This window comes from Miniopterus schreibersii (genome assembly GCF_964146895.1).
Source record: "Miniopterus schreibersii genome assembly, chromosome: 2".
Lineage (NCBI taxonomy): Eukaryota > Metazoa > Chordata > Mammalia > Chiroptera > Miniopteridae > Miniopterus > Miniopterus schreibersii.
Genome location: NC_138102.1, coordinates 81,476,344 through 81,490,871, shown reverse-complemented (window position 1 = coordinate 81,490,871; position 14,528 = coordinate 81,476,344). Strand labels below are relative to the sequence as shown.

The 14,528-nt window shown below is 35.6% G+C and overlaps 1 protein-coding gene across 5 annotated transcripts in view; it reads right to left on the bottom strand.

Annotated features, from left to right (window-relative positions):
- LRCH1 (leucine rich repeats and calponin homology domain containing 1) overlaps nucleotides 1-14,528 on the bottom strand; it is a 196,492-nt gene that overhangs the window by 34,544 nt on the left and 147,420 nt on the right. For 3 of the 5 annotated variants that reach the window (XM_081128068.1, XM_081128066.1, XM_081128067.1), the window contains exons 12-15: nucleotides 13,594-13,683; nucleotides 13,457-13,493; nucleotides 8,559-8,612; nucleotides 7,754-7,826 (exon numbers count right to left, since the gene is read on the bottom strand). In XM_081128068.1, coding sequence (XP_080984194.1) covers nucleotides 7,754-7,826; nucleotides 8,559-8,612; nucleotides 13,457-13,493; nucleotides 13,594-13,683 — 254 coding nt within the window. Of the gene's footprint in view, nucleotides 1-4,729; nucleotides 4,835-7,753; nucleotides 7,827-8,558; nucleotides 8,613-13,456; nucleotides 13,494-13,593; nucleotides 13,684-14,528 lie in introns of all 5 variants that reach the window. The other 2 variants (XM_081128065.1, XM_081128064.1) reach the window with 1 other exon arrangement.

The window sequence follows — 14,528 nt, the reverse complement described above, 5'->3', positions numbered from 1 at the left end:
TTGGGACCATTATGATAGCTCTGATTATATTACCTACAGTTTTTATTTTTTCACATCATATTTACTTGTCTCTCTCTCACAGCACTCATCACTTTCTCTCTTACTGTAGAGATGTTTCTCTCCATTATGACTCTGTAAAGAGTTTTGTGTCTGTTTTTAAGTTGTACCTCTATCACAAAGTTAATTGTACCTGCCTCACAAAGCAGTTTGTTGGATGAATAAATGAAACAACTGTTTCAAAAAGCCCCTCATTCAGAGATTATCCTATTTGGAGAGTATATTTGCCCAGATTATCCTACCCTGATAATGTCATCTAAATTTTTCCTCCCATGAAAAACCTACTAAAACTTAGTTTCCAGGTCTGAACAAATTCAAATCTGAAATAAATGATCCATGAAAGCCAAGATCTTGTCCCTGTTTTTCAGAGTTGTATCCACAGTAACAAGCACCATGCCTAGCACATACTAAACACTCAACAGATATTTAAGGATGTGAACAAGAAACCATTTCTCTAATGGTTGTAAGAATATATTTTAGTTAAGCAAAAAAATCTCACTGCTCTAAAAATTGCCTGAAATGATACTTAAATATTACATAAAATGTATTCTTCGTATAGAAATTATAGGTCTGTATTATTAACCTTTATTACTTAACTTTAACCTGAAAGATTTCTTTGTAGCACATGAGATTTTAAAACTTAGCTCTCAATTTCTTCCTGGAAGTTAAGAAGCTGGACTGGGTATGACGTTTAAGATAATACGGTGGCATTGAAAAAATATCATAAGCTCTAGAGCCAGCCTAATGTGAATTAGAAATCTGACTAGTACTTTCATTTATTCCCTCTGGTGCTTCAAAATAAATTAGATTCATTCTCTGCCCTCAAAATGCTCAAATTTATTCTCCATGATCTTGGGCAATTTACCTAACTCAGTGGCTTTCACCTACTTGGAAATTACATAAAGATCTGCATAAAAACAATCAGTGCAGGGACTCCACGTGACACCAAATAAATTGGCATCTCTGAGTGTGGGGCACAGGCAGCTATAATTTGAAAATACCCAGATGATTGTAATATAAATTCAAGGTTAAGAACCACTGAAACACCTATCGCAGCCTCAGTTTCCTCATTTATGTAGTAAGTGCAAGGTTATTCAAGAAAATGTCTGTAAACTGGCTCAGAATGGATATGTTCATTCATTCATTCTCCAGTGATAATTTAAAGATCAAGTTTAAATAATTATAAATGAGTACCTACCAATTCACTGCAAATGAAAAAGGGCAAATCATTCAAAAGAAGATAGGAATGGTTTTAACTTCAAAACGAAGGGGAAAGGGAATGAAAGAAGCGGAGGATACAAGAGAAACAGCAGAAGTGAAATTTTAAAGTTAAGAACGTCTTGAAGGGAAGTTGCCCCACTCAGTCTCAGCGGTGGACAGATACCTCCACACGGAGACCGTGGGAAGTCAAACTCCCAGGACCTTCTAGCCAGTTTGCCATTTTTTATTTTTTGGGAGTATTAGTTTTAGAGAAAATAGGGGATTTCAAGTGAGACATATTTGGAGTGAAATACTGGAAAGCAATACTTATTGCTTTAAATAAAGTTTAAATTTTACTTCAATAATGAAATTTAAATAAAAGGAGGATTTTAATACAAAGCAAAACAGTGAATAAGGTACAAAAATGCTAAGTTTTCCAAAAATGCTGAGTTGAGTTGGTAATAAGATATCACTTATTTGTAAAGGTTGAGATAGCTGCAAATATTGGATAATGGAGAAAATATGAGGAAATAAAACTGATGTAATATTTAGCTTGAAATGCCAAGAGAGGCCACTGAAAAGGATCTCCTACTTAAGAGCAATCAGTTAGAACAACATAAAAAGTAGGCGGTATTCTTCTTGCAACATTAGTTTATATACTTGTGGACACATAACAAATTCAGCATCATTAATTCTAAAAATGTATTGGATCAAAAGGCAGTTCCATTTTTAATAGTGATCCCACTTCTAGGAATATACCTTAAGAATCCTGAAACACTAATCAGGAAGAATATATGCACCCTTATATTCATAGCAGGCACAATTTACAATAGCTAAGATCTGGAAATAGTCCAAGTGCCCATCAGCAGATGAGTGGATAAAAGAGCTGTGGGACACTTACACCATGGAATACTACACAGCTGTAAAGAAGAAGGGCCTCCTACCTTTGGGACAGCATGGATGGAACTGGAGAGTATTATGCTAAGTGAAATAAGCCACGCAGAGAAAGACAAACATCACATGATCTCACTCATATGTGGAATCTAAAGAACTTAATAAACTGATGAACAAAATAGATTCAGTGACATGGAGGCATGGATCAGACTGACGAATTTTAGAGGGAAGGAGGGGGGTGGGAGGGAGAGATTAACCAAAGAATTTATATGCAAATATGCATAACTCAAGGACACAGACAATGGTGTGGTGAGGGACTGGGTGGGGTTGGGAAGGGCGGAAGGGATGAGTGGGGAGAAAAAGGGACATGTGTAATATTTTGAACAATAAAAAAATAAATAAAAATAAAAAATTTAAAAAATGTATCAGAAAGTGTATTCATATCAGAAGGTCAAATTTGGCACAAAGAGAGTGAAGATGAATATAAAAGATCAGACCTGGGAATCTGTACAAATATCTATAAAGAAGATTTCTGCAGAGAAAATTGCTGCCCAGGGCGTATTACAGACAAAGCACACATAGGAATGACGGCCATCAAATATCTGACGTGATTGATGGGTCGAGTCACATAAACACTGAAAACAATCCCTTTATAATTACTGTGGCACAACATAATACTTACATGTGAGTCCCTGAAATTTTCATTTATACAAAAAATACCAAGTAAGTAGTGCATGGATATTTTATTTTCAGAAAGATTTCCACATGATTATTTTCTATGAATTCTTAGGATTGTTAATGAAAAAGGAGGCAGTCTGCCTTAGTAATTTGAACATGGAGTCCTCAATAAACAGCTGTAAAATGAATGCAAATATGGCAGACAGGAGCCCCGGGCACGGCCCCACCTCCATCTCTGCCTAGCAATGTGACTGGCCAGGGCACCTCACCCTTCTGGTTTTAGTTGGCTCATCTATAATGATAGATATTCTACTGCCACGTAAGATGTCTAGACCTCTTCCAGCTTAAAGGCAACAACAACAAAAAGTCCTTCGTTTTCAGTTATTACTCCTAAGGAAATACCAAATCTCACATAAATCTTTCATTCTAGGCTTTATCTCCTTTAAACAACATCAGACCCACCAATAGCCATGTTTTCTGAAAAACAAAAATGTCCCCCCTTTTTTAAAGTAAAGGAACAGTTTTCAAGAAAGTTTCCATTTAGTCCTCCTTAATTTCCAGAATTAAAAACAGAACAATATAAGGTGGGACTTTTTGTTTTGCTGTTGTGCAATCATACTTATTTTCAGTTAAAAAATTTAGAAATGTATGAAATAATAAAATTCCTTTTATAACTAACCTGCCGAGATATACATATGCTTCCACATAAGAAAAATGGAAAAGCATTTATGGTTGAATTCTGACCAGAAATTACAGCAAATGTTTTAAATATATATTTTCTATGTATTACATATATGACACACTTAGATTTTTAAAAAGTATTATTGTCCTGGCCAGTGTGGTTCAGTTGCTTGGAGTGTCATCCCGTACACCAAAAGACCATGGGTTCCATTCCTGGTCAGGACACATTCCCAGGTTGCGGGTTTGTTCCCCAGTCGGGGGGTATACAGGAGGCAAACACTGATGTTTCTCTCTCTTTCTTCCTCTCTCTCTAAAATCAATTTTAAAAAATATTATTGGGAAATATATCTTCCTATTGTGTTTGCAATGTAGTGATATCTCACATCTCACTTCTCTTCCCTGTAAATCATACTCTCCATTTCATTTAACATTACTTTTATCACTCTGTATCTTGAAGTAAAATGTCTGAAATCTGAACTAATAGAGACTCAGTTATGTGGTATGTAGCTCTAAATAATTATATTTAGTTTCATCTCTTAAGCTATTTAATATATTTAATGACATGAAAAGATATCAACTAGATGTCTTCAATTTTCATTTTTACATTTGATTCTCAGGCCAAGTTACTATTCTTGAATATTATATAGATGAACTTACACTCAAAAAGGTAGAAGGTATTAAAAGTCAAGATGTGCAAGTAATTTGGAAAAAAAAAAAAACACAAAAAAGGCGGGGGAGAAGGCAAGTGATTTCTCTTCATTTTTAGAAATTTCTCAATGTTAACATTATTTTCAGCATGCCACTCTAGGATCAGTCACAGCACATTGTAGCTACCTTAAAAATCTCATACGGTAAGCATTGATAATGAAAGATCAAACTCTAAAAGCATTTAGTTCAGATGCAGGAGCAAGCAGACATAATGCAAATGTGCAAATCCCAGATTCTTGTAAACAAGCCAAAAAACTCAAGCAGAAAAAATATACAGAATTATAAAGCTTTCTCCAAATACAGAATATTCAAAATAATTAAAAGGCATTTGAAAAACTGCTGAACAATACACATGCACTTTTCTGGACTTCCTTTCTGGGTTTACTCACTATCTCCTATATCAGGCATGCCAGTGAATAGAGCTGTATCTTCAGCTGCACAGAAATGAATGCTCAGTGTATTAATTGGCTTATTAATAAGCACATTGAAGAAAAGGTACAAAGCCACCTACCATTGTCACTGTCTCCTTCAGATGGAACACTGTAGCTAGAGTTGTCCCATGTTTGTGCCTGTGTAAGTTTGTTGAAGGAGATAGGAGGAAGAGTGAGGGCTGGGTCTGCAGGAGAGTGAGAGAGCCAGTCCACGTATAGTTGCACAAGGACCAGGAAAAACCAAAGGGGCAGCAGCATTTCACAAATGGCATAAGGGTTGTATGGAAATGAAGTGAATTTCATATTATGGAATTTAATTTCAAATGTACAATATGGGAAAAGAATGAAAGATGGTGCATGGAATAAAAAGAATGATAAAAACTGAGTGTTAGTACTTATCAATCATATACTTCGCATGCAGTTAATATCGTTAATCTTAACAGTTCCACAAGCCCAGAAGTACTAGTGAGTCATGTCAGCAGAAAGAAAGAGCACCCATAGATTATAAAAAGCAAAAGACCTACCAGTTAAGTTTTTCAAAGACCTTCTAAAATAACTAACAATCTTAGCAAATACGATTCACACAAAAAATTTGGTTACATAATACATGCTTAATATGTGTAGCTATATCTATTATTAAACGATAAAACTATTATAGAATCAGTGTTTACTACTGTGAAATTTTTCCCAAGGCGATGTAAAATTTCTTTTTAAAGACACCTAAGTCTACTGGCATGCTTTACTGATAGGTGAATCAAGCCAACTCTGTTCAACATTTGACATACACACATTTCAATGCTGTCTTCAATTCTGGGCACTAGCAGATTCTCTTTAACAACAAACCTAATTAACCAATAAAGGTCAATCAGCTTCAAGCTCTTCTGAGTTGGTTATTTATGAAATGATAACATCTTTTTCTGCACTAAATATCCATATAGTAATTATATGTTTAGGAAATATCTATATGAGCTGTAACTAGAAAATGTTATTCAATTATAAGGCAGGGCCAGTAAAATAAATAGACCTGGTTCTAGAAATAAATCTTTGGGTATATACAGGTGTCTTTCTTTGGAGGAAAACACAAGAGAGAAAAAAATGTTCTTTTGAAGTAAACTATCAGTCTACTTTAAGAATCTAAGTTCGTACTCCAACTTGCTGATTTGAGCAGTCTGTTTTTATTTATAACACAGAAATCACATAAATCCACATACTGAACTTTAAGATAAAAATTAATTGGCTTTTAAAAGTTCCAAAGCTACTCAATCAAAAAGAATTTCTATCTTTTTAAATTATATCATCTTCAATTAAGATTATAACATATATTATTTTCTAGAAAATGTGAAAAATACATACTGTAATATTTAAAAATTATTAAATGAAAAAAATTCCCAATACATAATGTTAGTTTTATAAAATTCTAAAATCCACTTGATGTTCTGAAGATAAATCAGCATTATTTACAGCAACCAAACTCCACAGAGCTTTCAACAACTAGAACAATTTCCACATTAGTCAGTCAGCATTGTAGAAGGGTTGGAAGCTTGGAAAGAAAATTGTCTTTGTTTTCTGCTATTCAAAATAAATACCCTATTAATTGTCACTACTACAAAGAATTTAATATGGTTTAACAGTACAAGTACAATGTTGATAAGCTGAGTTTTGACTCCATACAAGGAAATAAAAAAGTCGCTGAGACAATTTTACAACTAAATTGCAATATTCAAAAGAATATTAATTTTTAAAGATCTACTCAACTTTTGATTTGATCAATTAGAAAATATTTATTTTAAAATAGTATAAAACTGCTTTGTAAGGATTAGGGGAAAGTCTGTAGCCTAATATGAGGTCCTCAATGTGTAGTGATAACTCTCCTGACAGGTTATCACTAAAGGCATGGATGTCATGTGCCCTGATAGACCTCTGTTCCTCTCAGCACACACCTAAGACCATAAAAATGGAGGCCAGCCCAGATCTGGTTGCTTATACTCAGTTCCAAAAATGAGGAAGCCAGCCATTTGAACTTATTTCATAATGAAGCAAACACCTCTCTATAAAACACCTACTAACAACCCTTGCCACAGCCAAGCATTTTCTCAAATAGCTTTGTCTTACAGCTTTGTCTTTCAAAATGTTAGGAAACCATTACACCTGGTCACACGGTACCCATCAACCAACTTGCTCCAAAAATAAAAAATAAATTCCTTTATAAAAGAATTATCTTTGTTTTCCTCTATGGGTGCCCTTTTTCAAAATATACACGTGTGTTAACTTCTACTGTTGCTAAAACGCTTTACTGAAAAATCCAAGAATATCTGAGTTCTTTACTAGCTTTTACTTAAAAGTGCCTGAGTTATTTTCTAGCACTTAGTTAAAAGCATTAGTAGTGAGTATATGCAAAAGACCTAAGAATCAAAAATATGAAAACAAAGAAGGGCCCAAAAGAAGGCAAGATAGTGCCAGAACTTTAAGTAAGTAGAGAAATCAGAAGAACCAAAATTTTCTATACATAGTCCTTCTTTTTAAAATCAACAGTTATTCTGCACGTTGCTATAATTTACATTTGTGAAGATACCAGTAGGAAATTAAAAGAAAGTAAGTAATACAAGCAAAAAGGCTCTTAAAAGAGAAAAGAGACTCCTGGCCAGTCATGTGAGCCTTTAAATGATCAGTCACTCTGTTATGAAAGTGAATACACAGACCTCACACCAAGGCTCAGAAGGCCAATGAGGTATGTCTCAGAAAGGAATCACCCTCCAGGAGGCCTTTTTAACTTATCATGTACCAGGAACCACTGGGGCAAAGGTCTGGCTATTTTATCTTCCTTGGGTAAAAAAGCTCAATAGAAGATTTCTTCCCCATTTATAGGCCCTGTCACCTTTTTCCTCTTTGCTCAGATTCAAAACAAGGTAAGATATCTATTACTGATAACACAAACTTAACTGAATCACTAAAAGCGTCTCCAAATCTGGCCTTCCCAAGCTATAGCCAGGTTTTGACGCCAGTACTGAAACTCACCGGAACTGACAAGGCTGTGTACATTTAGAAGGCTAAAGAGAAACCAATGAGTTGTTTACAACTCTAAGAACACTGAGGTTTTAATTTACCTGATCGAGGCTTCAGGCCAAACGGAGCTGTACTGCTGGTGGTAGGAGAGATTGCTGGGGAGTTTTCTCTAATCTGTGATGTTACAAGGAAAGAAAATTTCGTAAAGCACTGAAGCAGAACTATGCAATGCATGCTTCTCTATGTTCAAGGATTTTCATAACACCACTACTTTTTCCATTTGCTGCTGTGTGATAAAGTCCTGACTAAATAATATGATAATCGATGGAACTACACATTGCAAATGCTTTAAGTGGCATAATCAGCAGAATGTTGTTTTGGGGGAGAGCCATTCAATATTTTATTTGCTCATAATAAAAATATCTTACAATCATGTGAAACTGGCAATCCTTTTCTGCTCCAAAACGAATGTGTACATGCGCATGCATGCACACCCCCCCCCCCCCGCAGGAACGCACTCACATCACCTCACAGAGAGCACATCTGATGAAGACTCTCATGACACTGAACAGACCTCTCCTCCACAGGGAAACCACTCACTGAATCAATGATGGATAAAAAGACATCCTACATGTTGCCTATTTGAACTATTTTCATTTTGTTTAGATGAAAAACCAAAGATGTCCCCATATCTGGTTTTCAAAATATATCTTATAAAATTAATATTTATTTATGGATAGGGCCAGATAAGGCTCTGAAAGCTAATGAGAGAGATTCCTACAGAGAATATGCAATAAAATTAACTCATTAATCATGACAGTCGTAGACTATATATTTCTGTAAAAGACAATTTCAATTCAGTCTTCAAAGAATGCCTCAGCTTTTATTAATCTTCAGGAAACGTACCTCATTTGGAGAATACTCGCTCCCATTACTCTGTGATGTTAGATCATTTTGCACCTTAAAGAAGAAAAAAAATGCATGATATGTTTCATTAGACTATAATATTACTGAGGCAAGAACTGGGTCTTTCTTACTTCCATCATATCCCTGGCACATAGGCAAACAATGAGTATATACTGAATTAGTTAATTAGTATGTCAAGTAGCCAAGTAGGTTATATTTTCTAAAAACATGCAGCTGTATTCACAGAAAAATACATTTAAAGTATCACATAAACTAAGCAAAGGGATTTGGCAGGGCAAAGAGGTCAGTCCAAACCATCTGTGACCAGCCACCTGCAGGCTCCAACCCCCATTTTAACTATAGGTTTTTATAAATGATTCAAGGCAGTAGTTCCCAAATACACAGAATCTCATTGTGAGCTTTTATTAAGTACAAAATCCTGGACCCCAAATTACCTGGGAAAATCTTATGCTGTTAATTCAACATCAGTTTGCTTTCACAACAAATGCTTATTTTACCCAGATATATCTTCTTTATATGGTAATCAAGAACCCCATTAAGACAACTCAGCACCAAACAAACCACCAACCCAATCAAAAAGTAGACAGAGGACCTAACAGACACCTCTCCCAAGAAAACATACAAACTGCCAGTAGATATATGAAAAGATGTTCAACCTCACTAGCAATTACAAAAATGCAAATCAAAACTACAATGAAATACTACCTCACACCTGTTACAGTGGCTATTATCAATAAGACAAGCAATAACAAGTGTTGGAGAGGTTGTGGAGAAAAGGGAACCCTCATTCACTGCTGATGGGAATGTAGACTGGTACACCCACTATGGAAAGCAGTCTGGCAATTCCTCAAAAAATTAAGAATAGAGCTACCATACGACCCAGCAATCCCTCTCCTGGGTATATACCTAAAGAACTCAAAAACATGTATTCACAAAGGTATATGCACCCCTATGTTCACTGCAGCATTATTCACAGTGGCCAAGACATGGGAACAACCAAAGTGTCCTGCAATAGAGGACTGGATAAAGAAGCTGTGGTGCATGTACACAATGGAAGACTACTCAGCCGTGAGAAAGGATGAAATACTGCCATTTGCAACAACATGGATGGATCTTGAGAATATTATGCTAAGTGAAATAAGTCAGTCAGAAAAAGCTAAGAACCATATGATTTCACTCATACGTGGGATATAAAACTGAAACTCGCGGACATAAACAGCAGTGTGGTAGCTGCCAGAGGGAAAGGGGTGAGAGGTGAAGGGGGTCCTAATATATGGTGATGGGAGAAGATTTGACTTTGGGTGGTAGGCACACAGTGTGATATACAGATCTTGTAACATAGAAATCCACACTGAAACCCATATTATATTAACCAATGTCACCCAATAAATTTAATAAAAAAAGAACCCCATTAATGCACCTTAATAAAAAATCTGGTGATGGCTAATATAAAGATCTTCCCAGATCTTCACAAATTAGTATAGATTTAAGAAACCTTTTCCTAGTCCTATTATCGAAGAGTGCTATTAAAAAATATTCCCTACTTTCACAAATCCCAGGGAAAAACATATTTTTAGAATAAAATATCATTAATTTCCCTACACAATTAAATGGCTTTATTAGAACTATTCACAAGTAACTTTAGGTTTGATTCTCTCCACAAGCAGCTCCTTCCTCTAATTTTTCCTGTTGTTCCACCCCTGCCCCCCCAACATCCTTCCCCATTCAATATTATTTACGTATATGAGAATGTAATTTGCAAGTCTTTCTGAATGGATGTCAATGCTACCCAAACATGATATGGACAATCTTCTAAAGTGTGTTCATGGTGAGATATGATGTGCTGCCAATTACCAACCACTTCATAATCTCACCTATGGAACTGGGCACCACCCACTTCTCACTGTCCTGAATCCACCACGACCATGCTACCCTTCTCAGCACAGCCTCTGGACCGAGTCAAGTCCAACTGTCCCCCAAATCTAGGTTACTTCTTTCTACTTAAACTCTCTATCCCCCCTTCCCCCATCTCTCAGACCACCTAAAATCCTCATGATTACAAACTATCTCATAGTCTTCTCTGAACTGTTTCAATATATGTCTTCTTTTCCCCACAATTTGTTTTTCCTCCACAATTTTTAACATGCTTAAAAGTGAGGGTAACTTTCATATCCTTCATATAGAAGTTCCTGACAATAAAAACAAGGCTGAATCCAGCACAGGTACTCAACAAATACTAATTCATTCAAGACTTTGCTAAAGATATTGCTTTCTTCCTGAATGTAATGGAAGAGAGAATATAAGAATAGCCAACTCAAATGAAGATCACATTTAAGTTCTGCATAATCATTAGCACTGGCTAACCCACTAATTTCTTTTCTTTTCCTCCTCCTTGTGACTTCTGTTTTCCACTAGAGCCAGCTAATACGTCTTCCTTTTTTAAAATCATGGAGATATGCCTGTCACAAACAGAGAATTGCTTTAGGAAGGGAAGAAAATGAGTAACAATTTCTTATACCGAATGATCCTCATTCAACCAAAAAGAGAAAAGAAAAACCTTCTATTAACACAAACAATGTAAATCAGAGACGGAGTGGAGATAATTTTTTTCTAGAGGTTTTGTGCCTGTTACTCCTAAAATTATGTACACAGGTGGGCATCTATGTTACAAGAGTCAAAAGTGAGTCTGCGGCAGGATACTAACATGGTCTCCAAGTACCTCTTCCCTGACTGCTCACTGATTGCAAGGATAAAATAGAACAGTAATTATACAATGAAGTCACCTTGATTGGATGGTCAAATTAGCATCACCAATGAGGCCCAGATTAACACTGTGCCTCCAAATATGATACCCTGAGAAGAACACAACATCACCTGTGCAGTATCTCCTAAAATGCAGAAACTCAATCTAATCATGAAGAAATATGAGTGACTTTTGTTCCACAAAATAAGGGGCTCCCATTTAAAAAAGAAAAGAAAAAGGAGGGCCATATTCTTCAAAATTCTAAGGTCATAAAAAGCAAAGAAAGGTTTTAGAAATGTTCCAGAATAAGGTACACTATAGATATCCGACAACTGCCTGAGTCTAGACTGACTACTACACTGGAGAGGAAAAACCCACTATGAATAACATTAGACCAACCTAAATATTTGGAATATGGGTGGTAGATTAGATAAATGTTTTATCTTTGTAAATTTATAAAGTTGACAACTGTGGTTATTTAAGACAAAATCCCTTTTCTTAGAAAACATACACTGAAATGTTTAGCAATAAGGGACTATGATATATGAAACTTACCCTAAAATTTTCAGAAAAAGAAGTATATATGTGAAGAAAGAGACAGAGACAGAGACAGAATAAATAATACTGCAAATGTTGTAAAATGTTAACCATAGGTAAATCTGGGTAAAAGGTTTTAAGTTTTTGTAATCTTTTGTAGAATCTTGTAATTCCCCTCACCCCAAACTTTAATAAGGGTAAAATTATTTCCAAAAAAGCATCTTTAAAAAAATACATGGGGCCCTGGCCAGGTGGCTCAGTTAGTTGGAGTGTCATCCTGTGCACCAAAAAGGTTACAGGTTGGATCCCCAGTCCGGGCGCATACGAGAGGCAACTGATCCATGTTTCTCCCTCACATCGATGTTTCTCTCTCTCTCCCTTCCTCTCTCTAAAATGAATAAAAACATATGCTTAGGTTAGGCTTAAAAAAAAAAAAAAAAAAAAAAGCGGGCCTGTACAGAACCACAAGTGGCATGTCTCGAAAGGAGCTTGATGAAATGGGCCCAGGGCAGCTTCAAAGAACAGACTTCCTGATATTCCACTATTGGGTAATTCCATGACACCTCCACCCAGGGAGGAGGCGGTGCAGCGATTCCATCTAAGGACCACACCAGTAACAATAATAGAGTAGTAGAGTAACAGTACCAGCTATCATTTAGGTGTTCTCAGCTGTGAAACCAATCCCAATTTACAGAAAGTGAAGGTGAAGTTTAGAGAAGTTACCCATAGTCAGCAAGACTTTGAGATGTAACTGAAACAACATAATTCCAAGTTGCTGAGCTTAACAATGAAACCATACGCTCTGGAAGCATAGCTTTTTCAACTGCAGTTGTCTTCCTCCTTACTTAACACAGATACTTAGCTAGTTAAGAGTGTGAAACTGCTTTTTACTACAGTACCTGTTCAGCCACCTCAGGGGACATAAATCAGTTTGTACAGCAATTAGCCATCCTAAACCCATCCACTGAGAAGGGATGATGAACTAGGTGGTACCTGTTTCACTCTTGAGTCACCAGCCCAAATCTACCTCTCCATGACTGTTTCTTTGAGACCTCCTAGGCTCATCTCTAGCTTTATGTCAAAACTGGTTTAGAAGGCAACCCAATGTAACTCTACTCCTACTCTGTCCACAGATATCCCCATGTTTCACTTTGCTAGATTCTTTTAATCTTCCTAGGCATTTTCCAAATCACTGTTGTCGAATTTCAAGTTTGTTCTAGTTTATTTGCAGCTGGCCAGTTCACAGGCTTCTTTCCTGGCTCTAAAATTCACACTGACTGCTCCTGCCTCCAGTTTCTGACACATAGCAGGCTCCCTATGGATCTTAGTTGCTGTAGCCTGACTCAGCAAGACTGACACAAAAAAATTTTGACAATTTAATGGAAACAGCCAACTCTTACCTTTAATGGAAGGTGACATATAATAGATAAACAGGAAAACTAAAGAGGGTAAAAGTATAAAAAATTTGAAAAACAGATCTTGCACCCGTCTGCCTAGGGAATGTTCTACCCCATGATAAATCTTTATAGAATATGGAGGCCACTATTCTGTGGCAGAACATTGCATGCAGCTATGCTGAATCCAAGAGCAGCCTTACCTCACACACCGGAGATGTCTCCAGCTGCATCTGACCACTGTAGGTATGAGGGGGGAAAAGATGTAAAGTGGAATTTAAAGCACACATATTTTGATGTAAAAAGAGAAAACATTCAGTTTTAAAAGAGTTCAACATACTTTAGTGCAGAATCTTGTAATTCTAAGGCTTCTGCTGATTCCTTAGGATAAAGGTTTACCACACTTCTCTCTGTAATATCCGTGCTTAATCTAAAGAGTAGAGGAAAGAAGATGTTAGTAATTTATTAAAATTTTAATAAATCCTACTGCTTTTGGTCATATTTAGTTTAAAATTTTAATATATTAAAAAGTTATGTTTACTGTTAGGATTAAGTAAGAATAGTTTATGGTAGAAATTTCAAACTACATGGTATTTTCCTAAGATGTGCCATATTTAATATAATTTTCTGACAGCTACTGGTATCACAATTCAACTTATTTGCAATATAACAGTAATTTCTGATAGTCATAATATTCATAGGTAGTACACAATAAATTTTATTCTAGAATTTAATTAATTTACAGAAGCAAGCAAAGTTGCTAAGGATACTATATTATGGTATATAGGGTCCTTTGTTTTAAAAGGAAGATCTCTCTAATACACACTAACATCCTTATTAAAAAAAATAATTCATAAGCAATTTCATATGCATTTTTATTTTTGAAAAAGTTCTTAGCTTCCGAATTTCTGCAATTTTAAAACCAGGAATTTCTGTAAGTTATATAAAGGTTACAAAGCTATCTTAAAAGGTAGGAATGAGTTCATATTATACATACCTATTAAAAATGTTATAAAATCAACAATCAGAAATCCTTAAGAGAAGAAGCCAAGGTAAAGGCAAAATAGAATAACTTACAAAAGTCTCAATCTATGAAATATGAGATAAAGAAAATATCCAATGTGGATGTAAAGTTTCTATTACTAATAGTCCCAAGCAACTGGAAATAAACAACCTCTTGAAGTGTCCTCTTTTTATAAGCAACAAATACAGGCCTGGATCACAGAGGCACTATTATAAAGTTAGAAGATATTATAATTATTACATAAGGTATTA